General features: G+C 38.0%; 2 protein-coding genes across 6 annotated transcripts in view; one reads left to right on the forward strand and one right to left on the reverse strand.

The window, feature by feature from the left end:
* Window positions 1–27320, reverse strand: part of BLNK (B cell linker) — a 111319-nt gene that overhangs the window by 83546 nt on the left and 453 nt on the right. For 2 of the 3 annotated variants that reach the window (XM_031597709.2, XM_031597710.2), the window contains exon 2: window positions 23470–23532. The exons of the other annotated variant lie outside the window; for it this stretch is intronic. In XM_031597709.2, coding sequence (XP_031453569.2) covers window positions 23470–23532 — 63 coding nt within the window. The remainder of the gene's footprint in view (window positions 1–23469; window positions 23533–27320) is intronic. 3 annotated transcript variants of the gene reach the window in all.
* Window positions 1–27320, forward strand: part of DNTT (DNA nucleotidylexotransferase) — a 163652-nt gene that overhangs the window by 29149 nt on the left and 107183 nt on the right. The window contains exon 2 of one of the 3 annotated variants that reach the window (XM_090145278.1): window positions 1550–1676. The exons of 1 other annotated variant lie outside the window; for it this stretch is intronic. The gene's annotated coding sequence lies outside the window, so the exon portion shown is untranslated. Of the gene's footprint in view, window positions 1–460; window positions 1677–27320 lie in introns of those variants that run through there. One more of the 3 variants, XM_090145281.1, reaches the window with a different exon arrangement.

Genomic DNA, 27320 nt, shown 5'->3' on the forward strand with positions numbered 1-27320 from the left:
CCATTCAGAGTTCTTATGCCTGTTCTCTCATCTTCTCATCAGCATGATAGATGAGTTTGCACTGGGCATATGAAGTGGGAAGCTAACAACAGCAGCATAAGACAGGGAAATCAAGTGGGGAAGGTGCAGGATTTCAATAAAAATGCCTCAGCCTTTACTTAATTCAAGAAACTCTTGAATGGGGGAAAAGTTCTTTGATATATTTGTTGTGAAAAATAAAGTATTTCAGACTCTAGAGAACCTCTTGCTTTTAATACTTAGCCTGTAATTATAACAAAAAGCAGCTGCATATCTACATGAAGAATATATGATGATTAGCAAATGATCTAGCAGGTCTAGAAATCACCAAATTCCTGAGGAAATGTCAAGCTATATCGAGCCGACTGATTGTCATACAGGCCCATCTGGGCTCATTCAGACTTCATCAGCTGATAATGAGTCACCAAATTGCCTCCGCAGATCAATGACCAGCAATAGTAAGGCCATTTCCACGCCTATTATTTCATCTTGTAAATAAGAGGAACTATCCTTTTAATCCTTTTTATGGTAAAGACTGAATCTTTGTTCTTTTCTTTGCAAAAGAAAGAATATTTAAACCGTTAGTGCTTGGTGATTTCAGCACTATTGCTTGCTATTCTTCCAAGCTGCTATTCTCTAAAATCCAGAGAATTTTTAAGTAGTGTTCTGCTATAGGTATTGCTTCCTGCATAGGTTATCTTTGTGGTCAGATGAAGCACATTTAAATATCAGTTGAGCACGTTAGCTGATGAAACTGTAGACCTGAACTTTCTTATAGTGGTAAATATTTTCTACAGAAGGTTTTACTTGGTTCTTTCCTCTTCTCCCCATTAAAGACATGCTATCATAAGAGGATTAAACTACTAATTCCTCTCAAGTCTGAGGAAATTAGCATCTATGGGCCTAACTGAAAGCTGTCTTTTCTTTATTTAGTAGGATCATCTATTTATTCCCAGAAAATTTACTTTTTTTCCCCAACAAAATTCTGACCCTAGGGAAGAGTACAAAAATATCTTGCATAATCAATATTCATGAAACTACATGATAGCCTGTGGGAGAGGACCAATACTTCCAGGTTTTAACTGTTCATTGCATCTGTTGTAGTTTGCTTATATATACATTGCCAGTGATTAATATTAATACGGATGAAATCCATATATCCATATATATGATACAGAAGGAGTTGAAGTAGCTGCTTTCCTGGAGGGATTTGAGTTGTGGTACATAACCCCAGGTTGTCCCTTTAGTTCCTCATTGTTTTCTTTTTAAATTTGTGTTAGAGAGTACTTTAGAAAGCATATAAAAGTTGTTCTTTTCAAATGAAGTACTGATTTCCCATTTTCTGTTGGCTCTTTCATTCATCTGACATTAACTTGCATAACAGGTCACTTAGTTATCTCAGTAGATAGGAGTAACCAAAACTCTTAGCTTGCAAATCAAGCCATCCAGCTTTGTTCACTAGATAATATCGTGGCAGAGGAGAACTGCTGCCATGGTGCGAATGTTTCAGGTGTGCCACTCCTACTTGCAGAGACATGTCTTGGATGCAAGCCTGTGCTGCTGCAGCTGTTTGCCAGCATGGGTGCACAGCAAGCAGAAGCTTTGCATCAGAGAAGAGAATTAAAACTTCAGCTCTGCTGCTCTGGATTGCGCTGTAGGTAGGTTCAATGCATTTTTTTTTTGGAAAACTTTAAGTAGACCTGTGTGTAATAAAACCGAACATCATTTGGAGCCTTACCGACCCAAGTAGCACCTCCTAAGGAGCGCATGCTCCCTCTAGTTGTTGGAAGTAGAAAAACCTTCTGTTCTCCGAGAAAGGCTTCTGTAAATTGTGAAAGTGACTGTTGGGTCGTGGGACTTGATGTCGATGGGACTCGACTATTTCCTTGGTGATTTTTTTTTTTGCCATATTTTCACAGTTCTTAAGTGAGATCGTGCAAGGGGTATTTTAAGTAGAGGCATTGCTTCGAAAAGACTTTTGGGAGGTTGTTGATGGAGTTTCTGTGTGATACAGTTGTTTCCACTACATTTTGAACTTCACTGATGTGCATTTCTTTTCCGTTACTTCTCTGCCCCTCCTTGTAGATGTGTTCTTGTAAGATGAATATGGCTGCATTTGCAAATAATGCCTTAAACAATCCAGGAAAACCCTATACGTCAGTAGGACTCTGAATAGGTCATTTCTTATATGAATTAGGATGAAGGAAATTCCATTGACTTTGTGAAACAAACAAAAAATCCTCATCCATGTGGTTAGATAAACTGTGAGTATCTGTACAATAAAACTGTATGGAAGGTGCCAGACTTGTCATTAAATTCTGATAGGGCTGAGTTGCATTCTGTAACATTGCTAGTTCTAGGCACTGATCCTTCCAGAGAACCTTGGTATAAAATAAAGTGGCTTCATTGTGTGTATATCTGCATTTGAATATTACATACTATAATAAATGTGAATTCCTTCTAATTTTCTTCATTTTTGGGGTGAGAAGAATACAGGCCCAGATTCATTTGCTGTAATTCAATTTCATGCTGTTCCAGTAAAGTAAAAGCATGGTATTTTATAAAGGCTCTATACTCAATATGAAGAACGTCTTTATGTCAAGGCTTGTTTATAGTATCATTTGGTATGATGAAGACCTGACAGAAGCCAGGATTAGGAGGAATTTGGTCACTGAGCAGCTACAATTTTTCACTTTTGAGAGACAAATTTGGAGTATAAATGTAAGTGATCCACATTCAGGCAGTCAACGAAAGTAAAAATCTGAACAGTCATAGAACTGTAATAAGGAATGCTAATGATATCCCCTATTAACTGGCATAGAAGATGATCTGTAAGTGGCCAGAGGAGATGCAACTTTTCTTAGTAAAAATCTTTTATAGAATAAGATTTCAGTCCTGTCCTCTAGAAACACAATCTAAGCTATAGAATAATTCTACCAGAGTTCTGGCAGAATCTGTCAGGATTCTTCAAACTGAGTAAATAATGGGACAAATGTATAAAGTAAGTATATATACTCCTTAGATTAAGGAAAACTATGAAACACAGGGAAAAGAGCAGAAGGGAAGGTAGCACATATGAGGTGGAATCCTTAAAGTTAAAGCTCCATCCAGAAATAATGCTGTAGTAATGTTTCCATTGTGACAATAGTAGAATTACTATTCCAAATGTATTTGTCCATTTTAAAGTGTGTAAAGCTGACATCTAGTGGTAGCAGAAGCACTTTGTGTACAAAGTGGCTTTATAAACACACCAGTTTGAGTAGCATGCTAACAATAGAGACTTCTGTAAGGAACTGAGATTTCAGTAGGCACTACTTTGGCCTACTTACAGGTGATACCTGGTGTCTTGTTTTAAGTGAAACATTACTAAAAGAAGTGTTGTCATCCTGGTAAATGGTTTCATTAAGAGAGGAGAGGGCTGGAAGGGATGTTAGGATTAATATATTCCCATTCAAAAAGCTGAGGAGGAGGATTAAAGAATCTCAGCAGGGTCACTGAAGGACATTGTTTGGCAGTTCCCAATTTTAGACTACTTATGAACAGAGAAGTCAGTCTTCAGAGCTGTGGTGTTAGAGGTGTAGGCTTCTCTGGGAGGGGAATCAGGATGTCATGGTGAAGTGTCAATTCTCACATGAGCTCAGGCAAGATGCAAGGAGTTTGAATCAAGAAAGCATGTGGGTACCTGCTTCTGTCACTCACATTGAAGATAAAAATGTGTTCATATGCTGAAGTATGTACTTAAGTGTTTTTTCTGAACCATAGTTGATAACCTCATTTGTCATACATATTACTCAAACAGCATTTGTATTTTATACATCTCTTGCTAAAACTCTGCATGATATCTATTCAATGAAGCTTTAATTCATTTTTGCCTCCTTTGCTACTGTATGTACAATAGATAAAGGACTAATAAACATAAAAAAGAACAAAATGATGCAAAAATGAAATATTAAATATGTTAAATTTGTGCTTCAGATGCCATCTCTATGACTAAGGGATCATTTGTAATTCAAGTCTGTCTAAAACAAAAGATATCAGGAGAATGCTCAGTGAAGATGAGCAGAAATCTGAGGGAAAGGAAATGTGCTTCAGTGGAAGTGTATTTAGAAGAGGGCAGAAATAAGTGAAAAATGATTTATTTTTCCAGGTTGACAACTTAGGGCAAGAACTGTTCAGTGTTTTTGCTATAAATCTGTATTTTATGCTATTTTCAATCCATACTAAGTTTTGTAAATACCAGAGGGGGGTGTGTGTGTATATATATAACATAGCATAATTCAATGAAACAGATCTGTGCAGTTTCAAGTGAATCATGACAGACTGCCTCTATCATTTCACCTCTGTTACTTTCAAAACAAAATGAATCATGTTTGTTGACAGCTAATGCTGATATTCTGCAATGAAACTGAAGTCACAGTTGTGGATGTGTTAAGAAACAGCTGCTGTGATATAGGAGAGGTGAGCCTACTGTTTGAACATGAGCAGAGATGATCAGCAATCCTGTTAGTCAGAGAGCTGCTCAGTAAGGACAAGATTAGTTAAGTCACACCAGCCAGAGTTGGGTGATGTGCTTATCTATCCCAACAGCTAATCCTCTTCAGGCACTTAACAGTGCTGATGCGCTTCTGACCTTTCAGGTCTGCATGAGGAAGGGGTTGCAATAACAGGCTGGCTGCAATGTGCGGAGGCTTAGTCTGCACTCACTGGGAGCCTAGAAGCTTCCTTACTGCTTGTGTGCTGGTGGTCCTCCAGCACTGAAATCATAAGTCACACAAATGGCACCAGAGTTGATGCACGTTCTATTTCCATGATTTCACAGTAGCTGCCTCTGTATTTGACTTGTAGAAAACCTCCCAGAGTGCAAATAAAGTTGTATTGGTAGGGTATATGCTCAGGAAAACCTTGGTGTATATAGGACTGATAGGGATAGGCTCTGTGGATTTGTCAGCTATTAGGAACTGCTGCCACTATTGTTCTACTGCTGTTTAAGGATCGTGATTAAAGCATCATGGGAAATTGAGGTCTGGTTTTCAATCATGCTAGAAGGAATAGGAGAGTACTCGATGTTTTTAGGATAAACTAACAGTATTACTTTAGCACTGTTGGGGATCTGTTTTGTAGCAATGCCTCTTTTACCGTTTTAAGTGAAAATCAAGGTTACTTCCCCCTCCTGCTTTCCCCCACGGAGGTCTGATTAATGTTCAATGCGTATTAAACTTATACACTTAATATGCAACACATATACATATATAATATGTATTGTTTTGCCAGAACTCCAAGGCTGAGGAATCTGCACTGCCTACCTTGCCCCATTTATTTGACTGCTGAGATATAAACATGTTTTTCCTTCAAGAGAGATTTTCTTGCAGTAGTACCTCAGTGAATCCCATGGTTTGTATTGTTCTGAGGGAAATATGCTTTGCAATAATACCTGAAGTGTACACGTTTTTTTTTTTGTGCTGAAGGAGCCCCAGTGAAGATAAAAACTAGTTGATGCTTTATTCTTTTACGTGCTGAGGGTGGCTGTTTCTGTGACTTATTTAGCTATGACCTAGCATTTCCAGCCCATTCTACACTCAGAACCTGCAACTCACATTTGGCTATCCAAAACCTTTTGAACCTGTCATATCAAATCTTTTGTGCTGAATGAATAGTGTTCTCCCTGAGAGCTGCCTGCAGAGAACTGCCATGGTCTGTGGCAGTAACACCTCATCTGCAATATAAATCTTTTTAGTGTGTGAGATGGGAAAGTTCATGTTATTTTTCCTAGGACATAGAAGTTCTGATTAGTCTTAAACTGACTTGATGGAAAGAGGAGTTTCTGAAGTTCTTCAACAAAAATCAAAGAATTATACTGCCTTTCTCATAACAGTGATGCTCTGTAGGCTGAGTTCTTTATTTGTAAGTCTTTTTTGGAAGAATACTTACTGGAACACAGAAAATAAAACCAGTTCCCGTATTTTTACAGTCATGCACTGCTAAATGCTTAAGCAAATTAAGTGAGGTTTTAGTGTGAAAAGAGAAACAAATCCCACATATGGAAAAAAGCTGCTATGACTTCTAGAACTTCAGTCTTAGAAAAAGCCTGGGGAGCCTGGTGCTAATGTGGACTGCAAGATTAGGAAATCTGACTTTTATATATGTATATTCAGAGAATTCAGAAGAGCCAGACTCTTTATTATTTATTTATATTTTCTTTATTTATTTCTAGCAGAATCATTTAACTCTAAAGATGCTATATCAATTGAACAATTTTGCAGGACTCAATTTCATTAATGATTAAGAATGCAGGAAAAAATTGGCAAAGTTGAATCACTCTATTTTAAAGTTTTTATAGAAAGTGAAAGTTCAAATGAAGCATGTCAATACTACTGCATTAGTGGTTTCATTGAATTTTATTTTTACATCTATAAAAAAAATTTTGCAAGCACTCATTCTGATACAGAACAAAGGGAAAAATACTGAAATTCAGAAGTTCCATTTTTGGCCAGATCTAGGAATTAATGTCCAGGATAATGCTTTTAGTCTTAGTCAAAATGCCAGTGAGCTGGGATCTTCCAAGAAGCAGGACATGCTGCAGTTCTCAGTGGGGTTCTGCTGGATGCAGAATTAATATGTTAGGAGCTGACCAGGACTTCTTGGGAGCACACTGAGCTCTCAGCTGGTTTTGGACCCACGTTAATAATGGCATCTTGTAGGGAACTGTTAACTTTTTAATAATCTTCCCTTCATCGAGGTCAGGCAACATCTGAGGCCAGCTGCTGCCTGCAGCTGTCTGAGCTCCTTTCCAATATCTATATGCAAATAACTTGGGTTATGCGGTGCCCTTCTGCACCGTTGTGAAATCTGGCCTGCCTTGTGCTATTTCTTTTTAGCCTGTCTTTTCCTGTTTAAATGATCTGCTTTTCTACCTGGTATTTCCTGAAGTTAGTAAGCTCTTCTCCTATTGCTGGTCTGCAGCTGAGATGATGGCAATTCTTCCGGGAGACTACTTGCCTCCAGCAGTCACTCTCCCCTGGATAACCTGCACAAGTCTTTTGTTTCATATCCCAAAACACATCTGATATACAGTCCTTTTGATGCTTCATTCCTGAAATCAACAAGCTGCTGCTGGGAGGGGAAGCTGCAAGAGGCAGCAGTATGTCCCATTGCTTGTGGCTGCCAGAAGGCCCAGTCCTGCTTCTTTCCTTCTATCTCAACTTCTGACTCAGTGGTACATCTTCCACCCTGTGCTGGGTCTGGTGTTTCTCTGACCCTTTTGGGTCTTGAATCAGCTGCAAGTTAAACAAAGGAATTGGCCTGAAAGCACCTGGCTGGGAAGGGAGGTGAGAAGGGAAATAAGAAACAGTCACTGGGGAGACTGATACTGTCACTACTGGCACAGTACCTTCAGCTACCTTGGTTTCTGTGGAGTCAGGCACTGAAGCTGTGTTCTCAGTCACTATGAACCTCTTGGAGAAGTTCTCTGTACGCTGCTTCCTCTATTTTCCCCCATGCTGTCACCAGCAGTTGTGTGATAAACTGAATTAGGGAAGTAATGTGGCTGAGAACTAAACCTACAGCAAAAGTTGTCCTCTTGAGTGTGGGGAAACATAGGAAAGGTGGAATGGGAAGAATTGCTCTCTAACCAATTACAAAGCTGTTGCTTCAATTAATCTAACTTGCTTACTGAGGAAACAAAGGAAGATGAGCTGAACTGGGAGTGGTGGTGACATTTTTCAGTATCTGAATATTGGCCTAAAAAAAGGAAATGTGCTATTCTGAAAAGATGGTAGAAGCTCAGTGGGAAGTGCTCTGTAGACTGCACTATGAAATGAGATCTCTCTCTTCTCTGGGATTAAGAGTTTCCATCTTGCTCTCACGAGGAAGGCTGAAAATGACAACAGGAAATAGCACAGCAGAAATCAATTGTCAGGTCACTGATAGGTGAGACTGGCAAGCACCCTCATTACTAGGGAAAGTTAAGTCATAATTAAAGGCTGCTGTACAGGACAAAGAGACTGCACAAGTCTCTTGACCAGTTGGAGGCAATAGGATCAATCCTGGAGAATCCCTGAAAGTGGGGAGGCTTTGAGCCTTCAGCTCGCCCCTGCTGGCCAAGGGCCTGGGAACTGAGCAGAAGTGCTCCCAGCTGACACTGCCTGCAAGAGCAGCTGCCTTCTGCTTTTCTGCATCTGGACACAAGTGATAATTATTACAAGAAGTGCTGGGAAATAGCTGAGCCTGAAAAGACTGTACAGAAAACGTGAGACTCATCTCGCGCTTAAATGCAGTAGAGGCAGTCAGCAATCTTAAAACTGCAACAGCAAGCATGAAAGCAAAACATTTGCATGAGAATAGCCTTGAAAGATCAAGAAAGACCATATGCATAGTTGTAAGCACAGTAAGTTTGATCAAGAGAACCAGAAGTAGCTAATCTTAATGTTAAAAATAAATGCTCTTGCTCCATTGAAAACTGAACAGTGACTTTGTATATATCTGGCAGCTGAAAATACTCCCATGGCTGGCCACCTTCTTTGGAAATAAGCCACAAGTTCCCTGTTCTTTGAATTGAGCTAACACTTTAATGTGTTCACTTGCAAATCTAGTGAGCTTTTTAGCTTTGAGTGTGCATCCCTAGGAAGTAGGATAGACTTGCTGTATCTCCTTTGATAGTATCTTACACTCTGAATATAGTGTTCTGCTGTTTAGCTTCATTTTAATAATCACAGTGATTATAGATATCTGATATAGTCTTCAATTCATACAGTCACATAAATGTTGTATGTGTAAAGGCATCTTGAAAAATAACAGCTCATTTTCTCCAGCCTTGTAGTCTCAGTCACAGTAAGGAGCTTTACAAATAGTGCATAATTACTGTGTCCATTAGCAAGATCATGACTGCTGTGTTTCAGCAGTAGGTAGAATAACATTGTAAAAAGATAGACTTTAAGGTCATGGAAGCTCATTGCAAGTTTGGGAAGGAACACCATATACAATTGTGGTAATGTAGGTAAACAGCAGTATTACACTGTAATTTTTATAATGAAGATCCACTGATAGTATGTTACATACCAGGCCTACACTGCTAAAGTAACTCAGCCTTCATGACAATTTTGAACAGACCAGCTGGCAATACTTCTTACACTGTGTGGCACTGGTTCAAACTGAAAAAGATATTTCTGCCTCTGGAAAAAGATGTGTGTAGGTGTCTATGTCAGTAGGTGTCTTCAGTCAAAATGCGAATCTTCTCTGTATTGGATGACAGTGTGGGAAATGTAGATATGGACTTCTAAGGGGAGCGTGCTTGTTGGAAGACATCTATTGTGGAGTAGCAACCCCTTTCCTGCTCTGTGATGATGTGCTGAGTGCTTCTTAGTGTGTTATGGCTATAGCAGGCTCCAACAGATGACAGCCAACTCCTGAAGGGGCAAAGCTAAAGATAAGTATGCAGTATAGATGCAGTAAAGATGAATAATGCAGTATAACCCATTCTTATCACTGAGCTATGGAAACTTTCTTGAAGTATTTGGCTACAAAGGGGTTAAGGACTTTGATGCAAGCATCACCTTTATTTGTTCCTAGTATGGAAATCTGAAAGACAGCTTGTAAATATAACACTCCCCTACATGTTGCATCCCTGCTGACTTTCTGTAATGTCATTAGATGTGTTAGTGTACTTCAGTGGTTTAATTAAAATCCTTTCTGGTCCAATGCAATAAACAATGTCTTATGTCAGTGTACCGTATCTGATGCTAATGATGCTTCTGGATGATGAATTGTTGTGGGGACAGCTACAAAGGTGAAGAGTAACTGAATTTGAGAGTTCGATTTCCTTTTTCTTTGGATACTATGGACTGGACAGATAATGCCAGTTAGAACCAAGGGAGAAAGTACTTTGAAAGTTTCTTATTTCTTCTGTTGTTATGTGGAAATTTAACAGTCTACGTCACTGGCAAATGGATCAGTATACCTATTTGGTATGTGTTAAACTATTGCATTTCAGAAGGAAAAAAATGAGATCTGGTTTTGGATTCAGGACATGTTAGGATAAACAAGTTCCATATATGTTTGTGTATAGATTTTTCTTGGCAGAATAACATAGTAATTGTCTTCTCTACTTCCATATTGCTGCTTGATCTTAATACACAGACTCAATTTACTTACTGAGATCCTGGGGCACCCAGAATATGCCTCTTCCTTCTCCCTCACAACACTGTGAATCTTCAGAAATGTGAATACTCTTTGACGCTTCATGTCAGACAATAAGGGACATATCTATACCTGAAGTTCTCAAAGTTTTTAAGTATTTGGAGTACATGATTCTACTCTGTTCAACACTTATTACATGACATTAGATGCTGTTTGGGAATGAATAGGAAACATGCTTTTGCTTCTTTCTTGAAGTGACTTATTTGTGGACAGAGTAATTTAAAAAGTTATAAAAATGATGCCAAATACTGAAACTACTCTTCCAATGAATGTCCTTTAGGGTGAAAAGTAATCCAACAACCCATTTCTACCTGTTTGATAGAATTATTCTATTGACTAACTGGCCAAGTTACACTGGTTAGGAACTGTGGTTTTTGCAGTGAAATAAATGGGATACTTATGTAAAATATGTAAAAATATAATATTCTTTACAAGGCATCAACCCAATGTTTAAATTTTAGTCAGATTACCATCTGACTATTTGAAGCAGTATACCTTTAAATCAATCTTGTGCAGAATTTGATGTGGGAGCAGAACAGAAAAGAAGCATGTTTTCTTTGTGAAAAGTTGAGCTTTGAAAACTACTGCAAGTCTTGGAATGTTAAAAGACAAACCATCTGAGACACATTAATGGGCAAAGAGCAAGAGTAGAGGTCAAAGCTGTGCATGCAAATGCACTTTCACATCTGAGCAGTTTCTAAGATTCACACGGCTTCAAAAATAAACTCATTCCAGGAATAAGATGCACATATTTCTAACCCATTCTATAATTCTGTCATTCAGATAGATAGTATCTGAAAACAAGTGATGGTATTTATGCTGAGACAAAATAGACTGGTTATAAGCACATCTTAAATTAGTCTCCCAGGGGTATTCTATATGTGAGTGACTGCTTTGTAGGAAAAAGTTGTCACTGGTTGACAGTGCTATCCCTTTCTCACCCCTCTACTGCTGACTAATGTAGAAATTTAACTTGGAATATTTGTATTTTTACTTGTGTGCCATTTAAAAATTTTAATTGGGATTTTAGGACAACTTATAGTGCAGAGTAACTGTCATATGTTATTGTCAACATGCAAAAGCAAACTAGAAATTGTGTAAACATTGGGCTCAAAAAAATCATGTGCTGTGTACTGAATGAATCTCCAGCGGCACTAATGGATAGTTATGTATTAGTTATTAGATGTTAGAAAATAATACAGTGTAGTATTAAAAGCCTTGCTATTAAGTCTTGTACCAATGTGAATTGAAGGTACACAAGCAAAAAAAAAAAAAAAACCACAAACCATCTAATTAGATAAAAATGGCTGATTTTGATTACATGAGTTTTCTTCATGCTTCAATAAATATTATAAACTCCAACAATCAGCATGGCTCTTCACATTAAATTTGGTAACTATAAATACTAATAATGATTTAAATCACTTAATTACAGAACACAAATATTTGTCACTACTTCTGGTACAATTAAAATGTAAAAATGCTGTTAAAAAGCTGTCTTAATAGGAAAATAAACCCATCTTTTTAATTCATTAAGATGACCACAGAATGATTGTTGTTATATCTGTATTTTATATCTGCTTATTTTTCTAGTATTGTTTAAAACAAATTTGTTTCCCATCAACTTCAGGTAGGTAGGCTTAACCAAAATCCATTTACAAATGACTCCTTATAAATTATTAAAATCAACAATGGTGTGCACCCTCCTACCTAAAGCTGAACAGCAGTATTATTTTTCTACTTAAAAAAAAAAAGTGTTATGTAAAAAAAAAAAACAAAACAACTCAACAAATGCAAAACCATGTTCGAGAAATGCTTATCCTCAGAACCATATTCTATGCTAATTTGTGAAAATACAGCTATTGTCTATAAGTGCCAGTTTATATCCATTTTATCTGTGCTGCCAAAATTAACAAGAGCCTTCAATGATCTGATTGAGGTTTCCAGTTCCTTGCATTCCTGAGCATCTTCATGAGTATAATCATGAATGTACTTGAAGACCGAACAGAAAATGTAACTCCACGCTATAAAGTTTAAGAATGCCTAACTGGACAGGGAAAAAGGAGTGGTAACACCATAAATACTGCATGGCACAGGTTTAACAAAGATTGAAAGTTTGTTGGCAGAGGGCCTTCGTTTAGGGAAATGCATGTGCTATGACCATTTATATCAGATGGCTTTTTGAGTTATACCTTTATGCTAATAGATTTTTATTTACTTCCTGTTGCCTCTTTGAAATTCAGTGTTATGTTTCCACAGATATTTTTCAGATACTGTGTACCACCAGGCTGAAGTAAGCAGCTAGGTTTTTGATTTTTTTTTTAAACAGTGAAGAGCAGTCCTCTCTTGCAACATAGTGCTGGTACATACAGCTGTTCTCTAATCTGCTTTTTATATGCTAGCCAGAAAATGTAATGCTTAAATGAAGTGTTGCTTTTTCCTTCTTCATAGGAGACTAGGGGCTTGGGGCAAGCACTATTCCTTGTGTAGTGCTGAAAGGGTAGTAGAGTTTGTCAACTAAGAATATCAAATACACGTTTGTAATCTACTGTCTCTTTTTTATTAGTTTCAAAAAATAAGTCACATTCAAGTGGTTAAACACAGTGGATATTTTAGTACATCAGGACTTCTAAGTAAATTTAATGCAAAATCAAGTGTTTATACATTATAGAGCCATGCTATGACAAACTCAGGGCATATGCAAGGTTGTTAGTACTTTTAATAGTGATTAATCTTATGCATTTCAAGGACGATGTCAGAACAGAAGCAGGCAATGACATGTTTTAAAAATGTAACTGTATCCAAGTAGCAAGGGGCAAAATGTTGAGCCAAAAAGCCTCGTCACATAAGAACCGGGAAGGAAGTAGAAAGAAAAGCATAGAAACAAAAACGATCTATAGCACGCCTCATGGATGCTAACAGTATCTCACTAAATGGTGAGAATTTTGTGCTGATTTTAAAAATTTCTTTGAATGCAAATTGAAATACTGAATTCAGTAGTACCTACAGGAAGTCAAGATGCCCTATCTTGTGAGCAGAAATTACACATTTGCCACAGTAATGTGAATTCTGCAAAGATTTTACTCTTCACTATTCCAGAGCCCTAAAACACAAAACAACTGAAATTCTTCTAAGTACCAGATCTGTGGGTACTAATTTATTTCCAGCACAGCTCTTCCTGAGCACCAGTGTGTGATATGGATTTTTCAGTAGTGCAGCCAGAACTTAGAGCTGGATTCCCTACTATTGAAGTCTGTGATTTGACCCTTAGTTGGCACTGGGAAAAGTCACTAGTGAAAGATCTCTGCAATTGTATTTGTATGCTTTTTATAAAGTGGGAGAATTCTATGAGTTCTTAGGTATGGGAAGAGAGAGAACCATCCTAGGAATGGTTGCAAGCTTTTGTTGCTTGGAATAGTATGTCAGTAACTGACAGGCTGTGCAAGCCATTTCTTCCTGACAATTTTAAAGTAAAGACAGCATTACATTGAAAATTATCAGTCACTGTATTTGTATTTTCCCTCTCTTTTTCCTAGTATCATTCTTATTCACAGCAAAGGGTATAATGCACAAGAAAATGGCATAGTTTCATTTTACAAATGAGAAAACTTTTATGAAACTTTGCAAATTGGTCTTTATTTATCTGTTTCTTGTTTCTAAACTTGCACTGAAGACTGAATGGATTTCATTTTAGCTGTGTTGCACCCTTTAAAAGAGCCATAAAATTTCAGATGGCATTAGCAAAATATGTTCGGGTTATTGTGGGTTACATTTTCTTTCTAGGCTATGAGCATATCTGTGTGAAAACTACCTGCAGAATGATGCTGGTGTAATCATCCTTCTATCACATCCTCTGGACACTTTGTTGGTAATAACTCTACTTATGTTGAGTTTGTAACTTTGTAGCAGTAGATAGCATCCAGACAGGTTTGGACGGTACTTCAACAAAAATGCATTTCTTCCTCTGCTCTTCTGGGAGATTAAAATTGTGTGTCTATTATTATATTATTATTTTATTTCTTTAGTGACATATTTCTGCAGCTGAGACTCCAATTTTTTCTGCTTTGATTCAATAGGAATATTGCTCAATGTAACTCCCTGGAAAAACTTTGTTTTGGGACTAGTATCTCTCACCAGCCCAAGTTGCATGGAAATGTTTGGGGCCTTTGCATATGTTAATGCTTCCTCAAAGGAGTAAAAAAAAATTCAGTTGGGCTTAGTCATTGCTGCAGGAAGAACTGTTGTCCCAGAAACCTCCAGAAATATCTTCCAGGCTGAGTACTATGGTCCCCCAACCCCAGTAATGCCTAATGAACTCTTGGTTCAGCTAGGTTGATGTTGCTTCTACTTTGATTACTGCTCAATTTCTTTTCATTTTCATGATGCCAAGAAACTAGAGTTAGAAGTTTAGCCTCTGTGAGATCCATACATGTTTATCTTACTGTTCTCTCTGCTGCTCTTCCATTACAGGATTACTAAATACTCAGCATTTTTTATTCTTAAAGTACTTTCTAGAGAAACTGTGCAGTTGAAAGTTTAAATTTTCCAATTTATTACAATGTCTAATAATAAAATCTTTGAAAAAGAAATTGGACCCAGAAATGAATACAAGTTCCTTGCAGTTTCTCTAACTGTATTAAAGATATGTGAGATTTCATACAGCTGTAAGAACAGTAAAAACATCTGGTCTTAAGCTTTCCCTTCCTGTAGATACCTCAGTGACCTATGGATTTATTTTCAGCTTTGCCTTCAGTGCTCTTGCTCCTGCAGTTTTTGATGTAATACCCTTTCATAGAGCTGGCATTGGCAGTGTTGATAAAATTGCTGTAGATATACTATATGAGCCAAAGAGAATTTTCTGAAAATCTGTAATCTTTCAGTCATTTGAGGTTGATAGCAAGCACTATTTACTGAAGGAAACACTACTGCAAGTTGATAGATACTCTTCCCTTCAATTAGTTCAGGTCTCACTCTTCTGTAAAAACCTATCTTTCTACCTTTTAAATGCCAATTTCTCCTGCAAAACTTCAATTGCTGAGCTTTTTCTTCTGCTCTTGGCAAGAAAAGTGGAGTACCTATCTTATAACCTTGGCCTTATCTAAATCTGTATCTTTAGGAAATTCTTACTGACTGTTTCACCTTAGTTCCTTGTTAGTAGAGAAACATAAAATGCTACTTCCTCTAGTGTTTCTGCAAGCTGCAGTCAGTCAATACTTTCCAGCTGCTATGCGACCTGAGTGACATTCAGGCAAGCAGACACGAAACTATACATAATTGTTCAGTAGTTGAGCAGTGCTAAGGGCTCATCTATCAGTAGGTAATGACAAGTCTGTATAAAGGTTTAAATACTGTCAATAAGAAAAGTATTGAGATCTGCTGTCTTTCTGCTTGAGTGACTTTGACCTCTTGCAGGACTTACTCACTGAAACCTATAATTAATTCATTTAATAATCTTTCTGTAACTTACAATGTGCCTCTGCCAACTGATATATGTTTTGTAAGATCAGAGTCTCAAACAGAAGTAAAGAAAAATGGAACCTGTTATTTTAGTGTCTGTTTCCCACATTCATCTGTTTCTTCAAGCATAAAATAGAGAGAAGAGAATTAGGAATTTACAACCCTGTACAGGGAACTGCTAATAGGAAAGTAGAAGTACTGAAGACTTCAGTAGAAGTCTTTTTGAAATGATTAGCAGCTGGTATTTGACAACATACTGAGTGATTATAGTTTCCGGACAGATTTTTAAAAATGACTAATGATTTCAGGCATTAGTATTAAGTTCCAACTTGCAAGCATGGGAAAAAAACAACCCAAAAAACCACCCAATTTGCAGGAAGGAAGCAGTGCAAAAGCACCCAAAATGAAAGTTCTTCAAATTACAAATGATCTCTAAGGGCAATTTCCTAAGATGTTCTCTTATCTGAAGGGGTGCATTTACATAACTGGAATATTTGAATAAACTAGAAATGGGAAGTTCAAAACTGGAAATATTGAGACTGTGTGGAGTTTTTCACGTGTCTAGTTCAGAGCTCACATAGTCAGTATTGGAAACATTGTGACACAACAGCTTAAAAATTGCCACAACTTCTCACATTCTTTATGTTCCTTGAATTTGAAAGGTCCGCAAGACTTGAAGGATATTTTTAATAATGTTTAAAATTACCAGTAAACTTTAAGAACAAAGAGTTCTAGACCAAAAGATATTCCTTTAATCCATATTTAATATAATTATGAATAATTTGACATTTAGAATTTGATTGGGTTGTTCTGTGCCAGAGCATAAAAACTAGAAAACAGAGAAGCATTTCTCATCATTTGCAGCCACTGCATAAAACAAACAAATTTATGCTCAAATCACTTTTGGCAGCAGCATTTGGAATATGAATAGAAATATGGTTCTGTCAAAGAAAAAAGTAGGGAGCCAGCCCTGAATTGAATATGTTCACACTGACTCAGGACTTTTAGTACAGGATTGCATTGATAGGTCAAGGCATTAGACTGTTTTATTCACTTGTTTTCTATTCACTTGTTTTCTTAACTAATGCTACCTTAGTGCACTCTTAAATTAATGAATTGATAGCTTGCATTCTTATTACTTAAATTAACTTGTGTGTTCTTGTGTCTTTTTTGACATGAAGGAATATGAATAAATATTGTCCTGTACATTATTACCTAACAAGATGACTGATAGACAGCAGAAGTGATGGACTGTAAAATGTCTCCCTGTTAGCCCTAATCCTAAGATCTCTTTAAGGTCACTCTTAGTCTCTATTTTAGTTTTACATTCAGCTCCTGTCTATGCTCTGCTCCTATCATTTTCCTCAGCTTGAAATGATTTAAGAACTTGTGACTCTGCTTTCAGAGACTGTTTCCTATTTGGTTAGAAGCAGCTAAAAGCTGACCCCATACCCTTCCCCTTGCTTGGAGTGGAGAATGCTCAGAGTGACCCAGAAAGCTGCTGCTGTGCAACCTGCTCTTATAGGTAGCCCCACTGCAGCTGTCTGCAAGAATGGCTGAGGGGCAAAGACTATGCTCCTCTGCTCTCTGTTACGCTCTTTGCCCTCAGTTTTTAATGCTTTCCATCCATCTCCCCGGAGGAGAAACTATTTTCAGTTTCCATCTACCCTGGGAAACTTTAATTTCAAACAGCTTTGTTTTAAGTGTTTTCCAAATCCATAAGGCACTTGCTACAGGGAGAGATGCCAAGATTGCTCATCTTAGTGCAGAAGAGTTCAAGCTGTGAAGGTGCCTGACTTTGACCAGCTTCTAGGCTTCTCATTGACTCCATGAGTCCAGAGCTTGCAGGAATACCTGAAATGTAGCTGTTTCTGAAAGTATACTTCTCATATCCCAGCTGGCTCGCTGCATCTGATGGGGAACCTCTACAGGTAGGGGGGATGGCAATGAGGAAAGTTCTGAGGACTGCAAATCTGTCAGCCAAGAGCAATGTCCTTTCATAAACAGGAAGTGTTGAGAAAATGAAAGGAAGAGGCTGGCTTGAAGCTGACAAGAAGGAAAACATTAGGTAGAAAGCATCCAAAATAAGTCTGTGATAAGGGGAGGGTGTAGGAACTCACCCTAGCAAAGTGTGTTGGGTGAAGGAGAGGGGAAAAAGTGTCACATGTAAGTGAATGTGAATAGGAGAAATAAATGTTAGTGGGCTAGAAATCATGCACAGTGACAAGGAATTTAATGCAATTGTATGGTCTATGCATGTTTTGCAACTGGAAATACTAATTTTTGTACCATCACTTTCCTATGGAGAATGATTGCTGATTTTTGTCAGGGGGAAGCTTGTGCGCTTGCTGAAGGCAGGACAAGATTGCTAAGATCGCTTCTATTTGTGTGTGCACAAAAATTGGGATCCCCAAAATATCAGTACTGAAGTCTTGTGTGATTGTGTGAATGCTTTTTCTGGTTTTCTGAGATAAGCAGGTTTACCACTATTATATTATGCTGGCAATGGAATTGCAATATTTAGCTGTCATGAAAGCATTACTGACCAGTAGCTGCAACTTCTGTTGTCATGTTTCTCTGAACCTCCCCCATAGGAGACTTTCTATTCTTGACTGATATGTGGGGAAAACATGTAAAGTGTTTTTTGGCCTTTTGCAGCAGCCTTAGTAATAAATTAGCAAGTTTCTTGTTTATGTAGGACCCGAGAAGATACTGTTTTCCTCAGGATATTTGTGGTCCAAACTTTATTTCTTTTATTTCTAAAACTGAGTATACAAAACTGTGTGTCAGATCCAGTTGAACAGAACTGGATGGAGCTTACACCTTTCCTGACAAGCTGATAAACCAAGCCTCAGCTTTCATTTGCCCCCACCTCATGCTGCTAAAATGCCACTCCCAGTATTGGGAAATGCCCTCTTAGCTGAATCTGGAGAAGTAGCTCTGGTCTTGGACGTTGCAGGGTTCATGCACCAACAGAGGAGCTGCAGACCTGCCCTTTCCTGTCTGCTGCTGCTGCACTGTGGGCATGGGAGAGCATCCGAGTGAGACAATCCTTGCCTTTTCTCAGTAACATCTGACATAAATGAATGTTGAAGTACAGCCTCAGTGAGCCGAACCTGGCAAGATCTGGCAGTGTTTTGCACTGGCAGAGAGGCAGAAATCTCCCACAGGAAAATGCAAGTTTCTTTCAAGTATTACTCAATAAAACTGCTAGTGTATTGGTGATAGAAATAGGACTGGTTTCCTCCAAGGTACTTGTGTTCCAACCATGTAATCTGGTACGTATTTTGAAACAGCAAAATAGAGGAGAAATACATGAAAGTTGTTTAGAAAAATGGTCTGATTCTATGTTTGAGAATTCCTAGCAGATTTCTGTATGCAATCTATGTAAAAAATTGACCTATTGTGTTCTGAACTCAAAATTCACTTTTTTTTATATCCTTCTCAGTCTGTCACTGGAAATTCAAACCTGAATTAAAAAACTTCAAACAAGCAACCTCCTCTTAGAACAGAGTACAGCATAGCAAATTCAGATATTAAGAAAGCAAGAGAGAATATAATATGCTCTGTGCAGTGCAGCTGTGGCTAAATGCTGATTTGCACATTGGGACAAGATTAGCATCATTCAGATGTGACTTGCATATTGAATAGCCATCACAAGCAGAGTACTATAGATAAAAAAGGAAAATGAAACTGCACAGTACACTTCAGTGCAATACACTACTGTTCTGCATTTTGGGATTTTATCGATGAGAAAAAGATGAGTTATTACTTCTAAATTTTTATAAAGTGTGTGCAGTTTTTTTTTCCATGCAGAAGATCTTCCTGATACCCAATATGTTTATAAAACAGAATGTAATATCACTATGGAGCAATTGCTTTAACCACTCAAAGAAATACTCCAAAACACTCCCTCCCCACAACCTTGATCACATGAGCGTAGGTTATTTCCATTCTGAAACCAGGAGAAATGGATTTAAGATATTGTGGCCAACTTACTAAATTCTGTGTGGCTACAGTGCCTGCATGTCTTGGCTATGAATGTCTTAAACTTCAAAAAGACATTAGTGTTGATAAACCCATTTGATTCACCATTAAATGAACTGCTATTTGCATTTGACATGAAGTGTTGTGCAAGAAAACCCCCTTAAGAGATTTTGTGTTAGTTGTATGGTAAGCTTTAGAGGGTGGCAAGACACAAGCAGGTTGCCCAGTGAGGTTGTGAATGCCCTCTCCTCAGAAGCATGCAAGGCCAGGCTGGATGGGGCTTTGAGCAACCTGGTCTAGAGGGAAGTGTCCCTGTCTATAGCAGAGGGGGCTTGGAATGAGATGATCTTAAAGGTTCTTTGCAACATAAACCATTGTATGGTAATTACCTCCTGCAGCATTTATTAAACTTTTGATAATATCCTTTCTTTGGACAAAAATTTAAATGATAGATGTCCGTGCTGAAACCACAGAGGAAACAGCATCTGATGTGCTAGTGGTTCCAACAATGACTACCAAGGGGTCTTAACTAGAGGGGAGCATTGCAGCTTTGATTTGAGCATCCCTCATGAGTGCAAAAAGCTTCCTCTGCACACGCTTCAGGTATTGGTGCCATGGCAGGGGGGCAGGCTGAGGGAACAAGGACTTGTAAGGCCTGTGAATAGCTGCTGGTAGGCATTTGACTGGCTCCCGTCAAACTGTCTCCAGCCTGTGCAAGGCTCTCTGATTTGCTTTCTGCAGCAATACACAAGGCAGAAGGTCTTTTTCAGACCATGCATAGGTAAAGCAGAAAATTGCCCCTCTCTAAAATGGGGAAAAGTTCACTCAGCTCACATGGGAAGCACTACAGAGTTTCTTTCTTCATCTGCTACTCTAGAAGGAATTTTCAGTAATACCTAACAGAGCTTATAATAAAACTAGGCCACATCTAAACATCTATCTAAAGTTATGCAGATGCACAGCAGTGTTGTACATACATCATAAGAGATCCACCTATCTTCACAGAGTTTCTATGCACATCTACACTGGCAAGCTTGTATTTATTTATTATAAATCATGAATTTGTGTAGGTAAATCTGTAACTCCTATCTAGCAAATGGCATTAAGCTTGTTGAAGTTTTTTCTTCTTTTTTGTGTGTGTACATTTCTGTCTCGTCTCCACTGATGACCAGCTTTTCTCCACTGATTTTAGCTCAGTGTCTAAAGGTAATAGTGGACATCTGTTAATCACAGAATCACAGAATTGCCAGGGTTGGAAGGGACCTCAAGGATCATGAATCTCCAACCTCCCTGCCACATACAGGGCCACCAACCACTCCATTTAATACTAGACCAGGCTGCCCAGGGAGACTCTGTGGAGTGTAGTGAAGTAAGTTATATGGCACTTGGAACTGAATGATAAAGTGAGACACAAAATTTAAGGCACTTGCCAAAAGTAAAAGAAAATATGGATAAAATAACACATGCGGGACTTCAGAATTTTGGATTTCCAGCCTTCTGCTGACAGATCAGTAGATAAAATTGAGAAATCACATTTTAAGTGGTGTAGAATAGAAATGCAAATTTTTAATATATGTAATTATAGTATGTACCATATCAATCTGGTCATACTATTCCATGTGGTATCAGAGAATATCGGAGTCGTGTGTACTTGGATTATAACACAAGCACAGTTTAAGCCAGGTCAGAGAGAAACTAAACTGTGATCATAATGAGAGAACATGTGGGCAGCATCTGCCCAGAGGCTGCAGAGCCCCCACTGACACACCTCTTTCATTTCTCTGAAAGCATAAGGAACACCATTCTAATGTTAACAAAGCAGAGTGTGAATTCTTGGGAAGCGTTTACTCCAGACGCTCATTTATATGTTAGTGAGACCCAGTGCCCATGCCTGGGAGGGATGGACTAGAGTATCTTGCTAACTGCCACAACTGGTGCTGTGATGCCTCTAGAATGGCACATCCAACATTATCTAAGCACAAAAGCGGGGACAGGATGCAATTAGATTGTTGCTTTTGGTTTAAAGGAATTTTCTTTTTCTTAGGAACAGCTCCTTAACCAGATCTGTCAAATCTTAAATATTAATAGCTTTTTCCATCGCAGGGGAAGTTATCAAATGTGATTTGCTAAGGGGGTACGTTCTAAATCAAAAACCATGTAATAGAGGAGGGACTTCTCATTCCTGGAGTATTTTAATTTTCTTGTAAATTATGCTAGGAGCTTGAAATAAAAGTGGGCCACTTTAAAAATTATTTATAAGTTAATTTACGTATTAGCTCGTGCAAAGGTGAACTACATCTTGCAATTACTCAAATATTGCTATAATTGATACCAAAATATAGGTTCTTGAATTTTGTTTTTTTTAGTATTGTTGTATTTAATTATTTCAAGCTTAACTTATCACAGATTTATCATGTTGACAAAGCTACTGAATAATTCAATGAAAGAAGATATGAAAGCTGTAGGAGTGTTACTACAGGTGTGTCCTGTCTCATTTTTTGCACAATGCTTTTGAAAACGGATGTTCTCATTGTATAACACATTGCTACAGTTTCTGCAATGCAAAATAGTGCTTGAAGATATGTTAGAGAATACACAGTTAGAAAAGCATACTAGAAAATACTTTCATTTTAGTCATATTGCTTTTTAAAAAATTCTCTTTCACTCATCATTAGCACAGACCACCTTTAGTTCCTCTTGCTTTTTTCACTTGTGCTTTATTAGTTTACCACTAATGTCTGAAAATACTTCTCACATCCTTTTTCACTGCTGCTGCACACTGTTTCTTGGAGCAGGTAAGAAGAGCCAATCCATTCAGCTTTAACATCAGTCCTTCTCCAGCAGTAGAATTTCTGTGACTACGGCATCTTTTGTAGTTTGATTTATAACATGTGAAAGGGACAGAATTCAGCCTATATTGGACGGCTTTGTCAACCTAGCATGAATTGTTAGAAAACTCTATTTTATGTTGCGGCCATGAAGTATTAAACAAAGCATACCTGCGTGTAGCTGAGTATCTGTGGTCAAATGAATTACTTTACAGGACAGGATCCTCTCTTAACACAAACAGTTTAAAACCTTCTGGTGCTTCCAGCAAACAGCTTTGTTAAGGAACAAAGTACCAAGTAACAATTATTTCTTTTATTATTGTAACAGTTATTTTTTCCTTAAAATAGGTCTTAAGGTTGTTTTACTTCAGAAGCTACACAAATGCAGTTAGTGCAGAGGAATTGCCCAAGGTCAAGGGGTTGCTCTATTCCTCTCTCTACATATTAGTTGAAATCAATAGAACCACAATCATGCAAAAATAAGCAAACAAACAACACCCCCCCCCCCCCCCCACACACACAATAATAACAAAAGAGGCTGTCAGAATTTTTCAGATATTCCCAGAATCTCTATACTTTTCATGCAAAATTTGTGGAACTGTGTACTAGTACTCATGCAGGTTTTAGGGAAAACTTGTACATAAGCAGTGGCTTTAAAATATATTTTTCTTAAAAACACCAAGAAACAACCAAACAACAAAACCCACCAATTGTGGAAGTCATATTTCATAAGAGACATTCCTGGCTACAGTAGAACATGGATGAATACAGAGAGAAATTGTGCTACATATCTGTGCTCTCTCTGGAGGGAAGGAAGGGGTGGCAGGGATTTACAGTGCTTCACTCAGGGAAGTAAATCAACACACCAAAATGAGAAGCAATTGACAAAGAAGTGCGTATGCAGAATGAAAATGTCAGTAATTCCTGGCACCGTAAGGAATACGAGACTTGCATGAAATGCTGGTATCTCTTATAAAGATTTGCTTACCAAGAAATGAGATCCATCCACACCCAGTTTTTCTACAAGCACAGCAGATTCAGGCATTCCAAACTGAGGTAAGAAAAAGTAGAATTGAGTGTGGAACTTGAAATGTATGAAGAAGCTGATTAATATTTCCATGCTCAAATACTTACGGCTGTAGAAATATTTAGTATGGATAATTAAAAATACTGGGAAGGTTAATAGCAATGCTTAGGAATAGGTAGTGGCTTCCACATAAGAAGAGATAAGTCATAGTATTATTAGGGAGGGAAGATTTAGGTTGGATGTCAGGGGGAAACTCTTTACAGAGAGGGTGGTGAGGTGCTGGAACAGGCTGCCCAGAGAGGTTGTGGATGCCCCATCCCTGGAGGTGTTCAAGGTCAGGTTGGATGGGACCCTGAGCAGCCTGGTCTAGTATTAAATGTGGAGGTTGGTGGCCCTACATGTGGCAGGGGGGTTGGAGATTCATGATCCTTGAGGTCCCTTCCAACCCTGGCCATTCTATTATTTCTGTCTTTGGAAGGAAGAGATAAGGACTGATGAAATAATGAATGCAGTAGAGGAGATGAAATTAAGGAGCAGAAAATGTAACAAATAGAACAAAGAGCCCCCAAAAAATAAGCAATAGAGATTTAATTGCTGTAGGATAAAAAAAAAGGCTAAAATTAGACACAGATGAAAAAGATTGGTTATGACATAGCCCATAAGTAACTGTAATCTCGGGAAACGGTTATACCCTGACTGCTGGAAACTGAGGCTGTTCAAGAAGAGAGTTCTCCTGTTACATGTCTGTAAACCAACTGCGTATGCACCAGGAGAAGGAGACTGGGCAAAATGTGTCTTGCAGTTCCCATGACAGATGAGAACTGCCAAGAAAAAATTTAGGTTCAGAAACAGGATCTTTCTTCTGTAACATGGTCATTTTTTCTTCCCCCACCCCCTCAAGGAAAACTGGTGCTGTTTATAATACTGATTGAAACAGGGATATTCAATAGTAGTATTTCTTTATGACAGTACCTAAATAGTAATTTGGGAAAAATAAATAAATTGGACAGATTAATTATACTTTACTGAAATGCCTTACAATTCTCACTCGTTGCTATATTTTGTTTTAGGCTGGCTTTTCAAAGAGATGGCAGGTGTACGTGGAAAGTGGGGAAAAATTGTTTTTTTGTTAAGGAAGTGGCATTCTTGAAATGAGTTTGTGTTTGCAATGCTTAGTCAAAGAATTCAGTCTGTATTTTAGTTCCATTAATGATGAATTTTAAGACAAATTCTATAAATTCTTTAATTAGTTTTGATTTTTCTAATAGAGCGATTAAGGTTGGAAAAGACCTAAGACACTAAAATCATATAGTTTAACTACCAACCCATCACCACCAAGCCCACTAACCGTGTCCCTCTGCACCATATCTCCATAGTTCTTGAACACCTCCAGAGACAGTGACTCCACCACCTCTCTGGGCAGCCTTTGCCAATGCACTGCCACTCTGAGAAAGTGTTTTTCCTAACATCCAACCTGATTTGAACAACTGAGCTCCAGAAGCTGTTAAATATCTGATAATGATGCTCAAAAGGAAGACAGGTGTTGGCTACTCATAGCTGTGTAGGATCTCTCTGCAATTTTTTTTTTTTTAAGAAGCTTAGAGACAGTATCCAGGTTTTTGGAGGATTGGGCCTGTAATGTTTTATACACTTATTTGTTGTAATTGGATAAACTTAGTATTTAAACTGGAAATCTGTTCATCATGGAGTATAAATCATGGGGAAAAACTCATAATAGTCACATATGTATTTAGTTCTGGGTGACTGTTTCCTATATTATGATTAAATTTTGTGGCAGTAATAACCAACTCAGACACTAACAGAGAACTCTAATGAAAATAGGTTATACTCATGGAAATACTCATGTAGATTTTCTAAAGTAATTCCTCAGTACTGAGGAGAAGGACTAGGCCACATAGTATGTACTGCTATCCCACCAACATCTGCCAGCATCTGTTATGGGCCAATGTGATGAAATAGGAGGCATTACTTTTGGAGCAGCCCTCATAGAATCCATTGGTTTAGGACACCTAATTAAAGCTAGGCAGGATCTAAGGTAGATATGTATATATTCAATAAGTTGAAATTTTTAGTTTCTGAGCAGAGCACCCACTGTTGCAGTTCAACTCTCACAACTGTTGCAAATTAGAGCCTGGAATTTCAACTCAGCAAATGTGCTTCGTTCCCCGCCCTCCTCCCAGTTGACTTGCATGGATTCAGATAAAAATACTGTGCTGGAGCACTGGCAGAATCTGATATTTCATGGTGATGTCAAGTTAACTTGAATTTTTTCCTTCTTTTTTCAGCAAAGCCTGGCCTTGCACGCTTTACAGTGTGAGTAACAACCTAGGGTAGCGCACAAAACATACAGGTTTCTCTGCACTGAAAGAGGCAGATTTTTTCCTGAATGGAAAAGATAGCGCACACAGAAGCAGTTGCAGGTTATCAAGAATATATAAAATGGAGCCAGCTCAGGTTGTAGAGGTAATCCCATTTATGATATTTTTCAATTCTGAGTGCTTGGGACTGCAATCTGAGCAGCATGATTTTAGGGCTGGTGTGCATGTATAGCTAGTCTCTGGGGAAGTCTCTGACAGCCCTGTAGCACTGGCTTTGGGGACAGTGGCACTGCATCTCTTGGGGACAGGTACTGGAGGCACTGTATGAGCTCCTAGCACTGGTCCTTGCTACGCAGAACAGCCAAGAACCCTCTGTTGGCTATGCTGCAGTGATAGGATCACTTGTCTGCTTTAATTTGTGGTGTGAATATAAGCATTAATAGCTTTTTATAAGGGTAGAAGAGAGAGGTTTTAAGTCTTCCACCTAACAAGTCAGCAGTTACACTGTGCATGCTGACATTTTCTTGTAAGGCTCTGAGCTGTAAAACAATTGTTATTAATGCGCTGTCTTGGTAATTAGAATCACTGTATCATCTATTAATTAGTCTGATTTCCTTTAGGCTACAAAGCCTTTAGCTAATTCTCCAACTAACTGTTCACAGTAATAAGCTCAAGAGTTTAGTTGTCACATTATTGTGTGGTATGAATTAATTCCTCCTAACAAGTCAGCTTTCTCAGTGTGGGGACTGTGACCCACTTCTAGTCTGTCAGCATCAGGCAACTTTTTATTTTTAAAAGCCTTTAAATGCATAAGAGTATGTATTTATGCACAAGGCAAACATGGAAAGATAAATAAATACACAAACATTTTAAACTTCAGCCAATTTTCTTTTTTGGTTACAAGTGGAACCAAGATTGAAACACCTGATAACACACAGTTTTCCCCTCAAAAGATGTTAAGATGTTGCATGCTCCTTCAGTTGAGAAGGATGAGAGCCTTTACATTACATTCTAACTGAATGAAGCAAACATTGCAAAGATTGGTACTTCTGCAGCTAGAAGTAGGATGAACTCCAGCTATATAGAGAAATTTCCTTTAAAAAAAAAAGAGATTATATTTATATTTGCCAAAATGCAGTGAATGGACTCGTACAATTATATGTAAAATCTAAAAGCTGAGTCATAGTATTAAATAGAAAGAGACAATCTTGAAATACTTAGTGCAACTCAGGTTGTTTTGCATACATTGGAACGGACACTGTATAGGTAGAAAAGTTACAAGCAGACAAAGGAAAGGCTGAAGAAAAAGGCCAAACTACCTTAAGGAAACATCTAGCAGCCACAGTGGGTATGTATGCACTGAGAAGAAAAGACAAAGAGTTGGATTCTTACTCACAAGCTGCAAATTATAAAGCAAAATTGAAATCTAAGATCTATGCTTATATTCACTAGAACAGATATTCTCAGTGTATA

This window comes from Phasianus colchicus, chromosome 8, assembly GCF_987193195.1.
Source record: "Phasianus colchicus chromosome 8, bPhaCol1.hap1.1, whole genome shotgun sequence".
NCBI lineage: Eukaryota > Metazoa > Chordata > Aves > Galliformes > Phasianidae > Phasianus > Phasianus colchicus.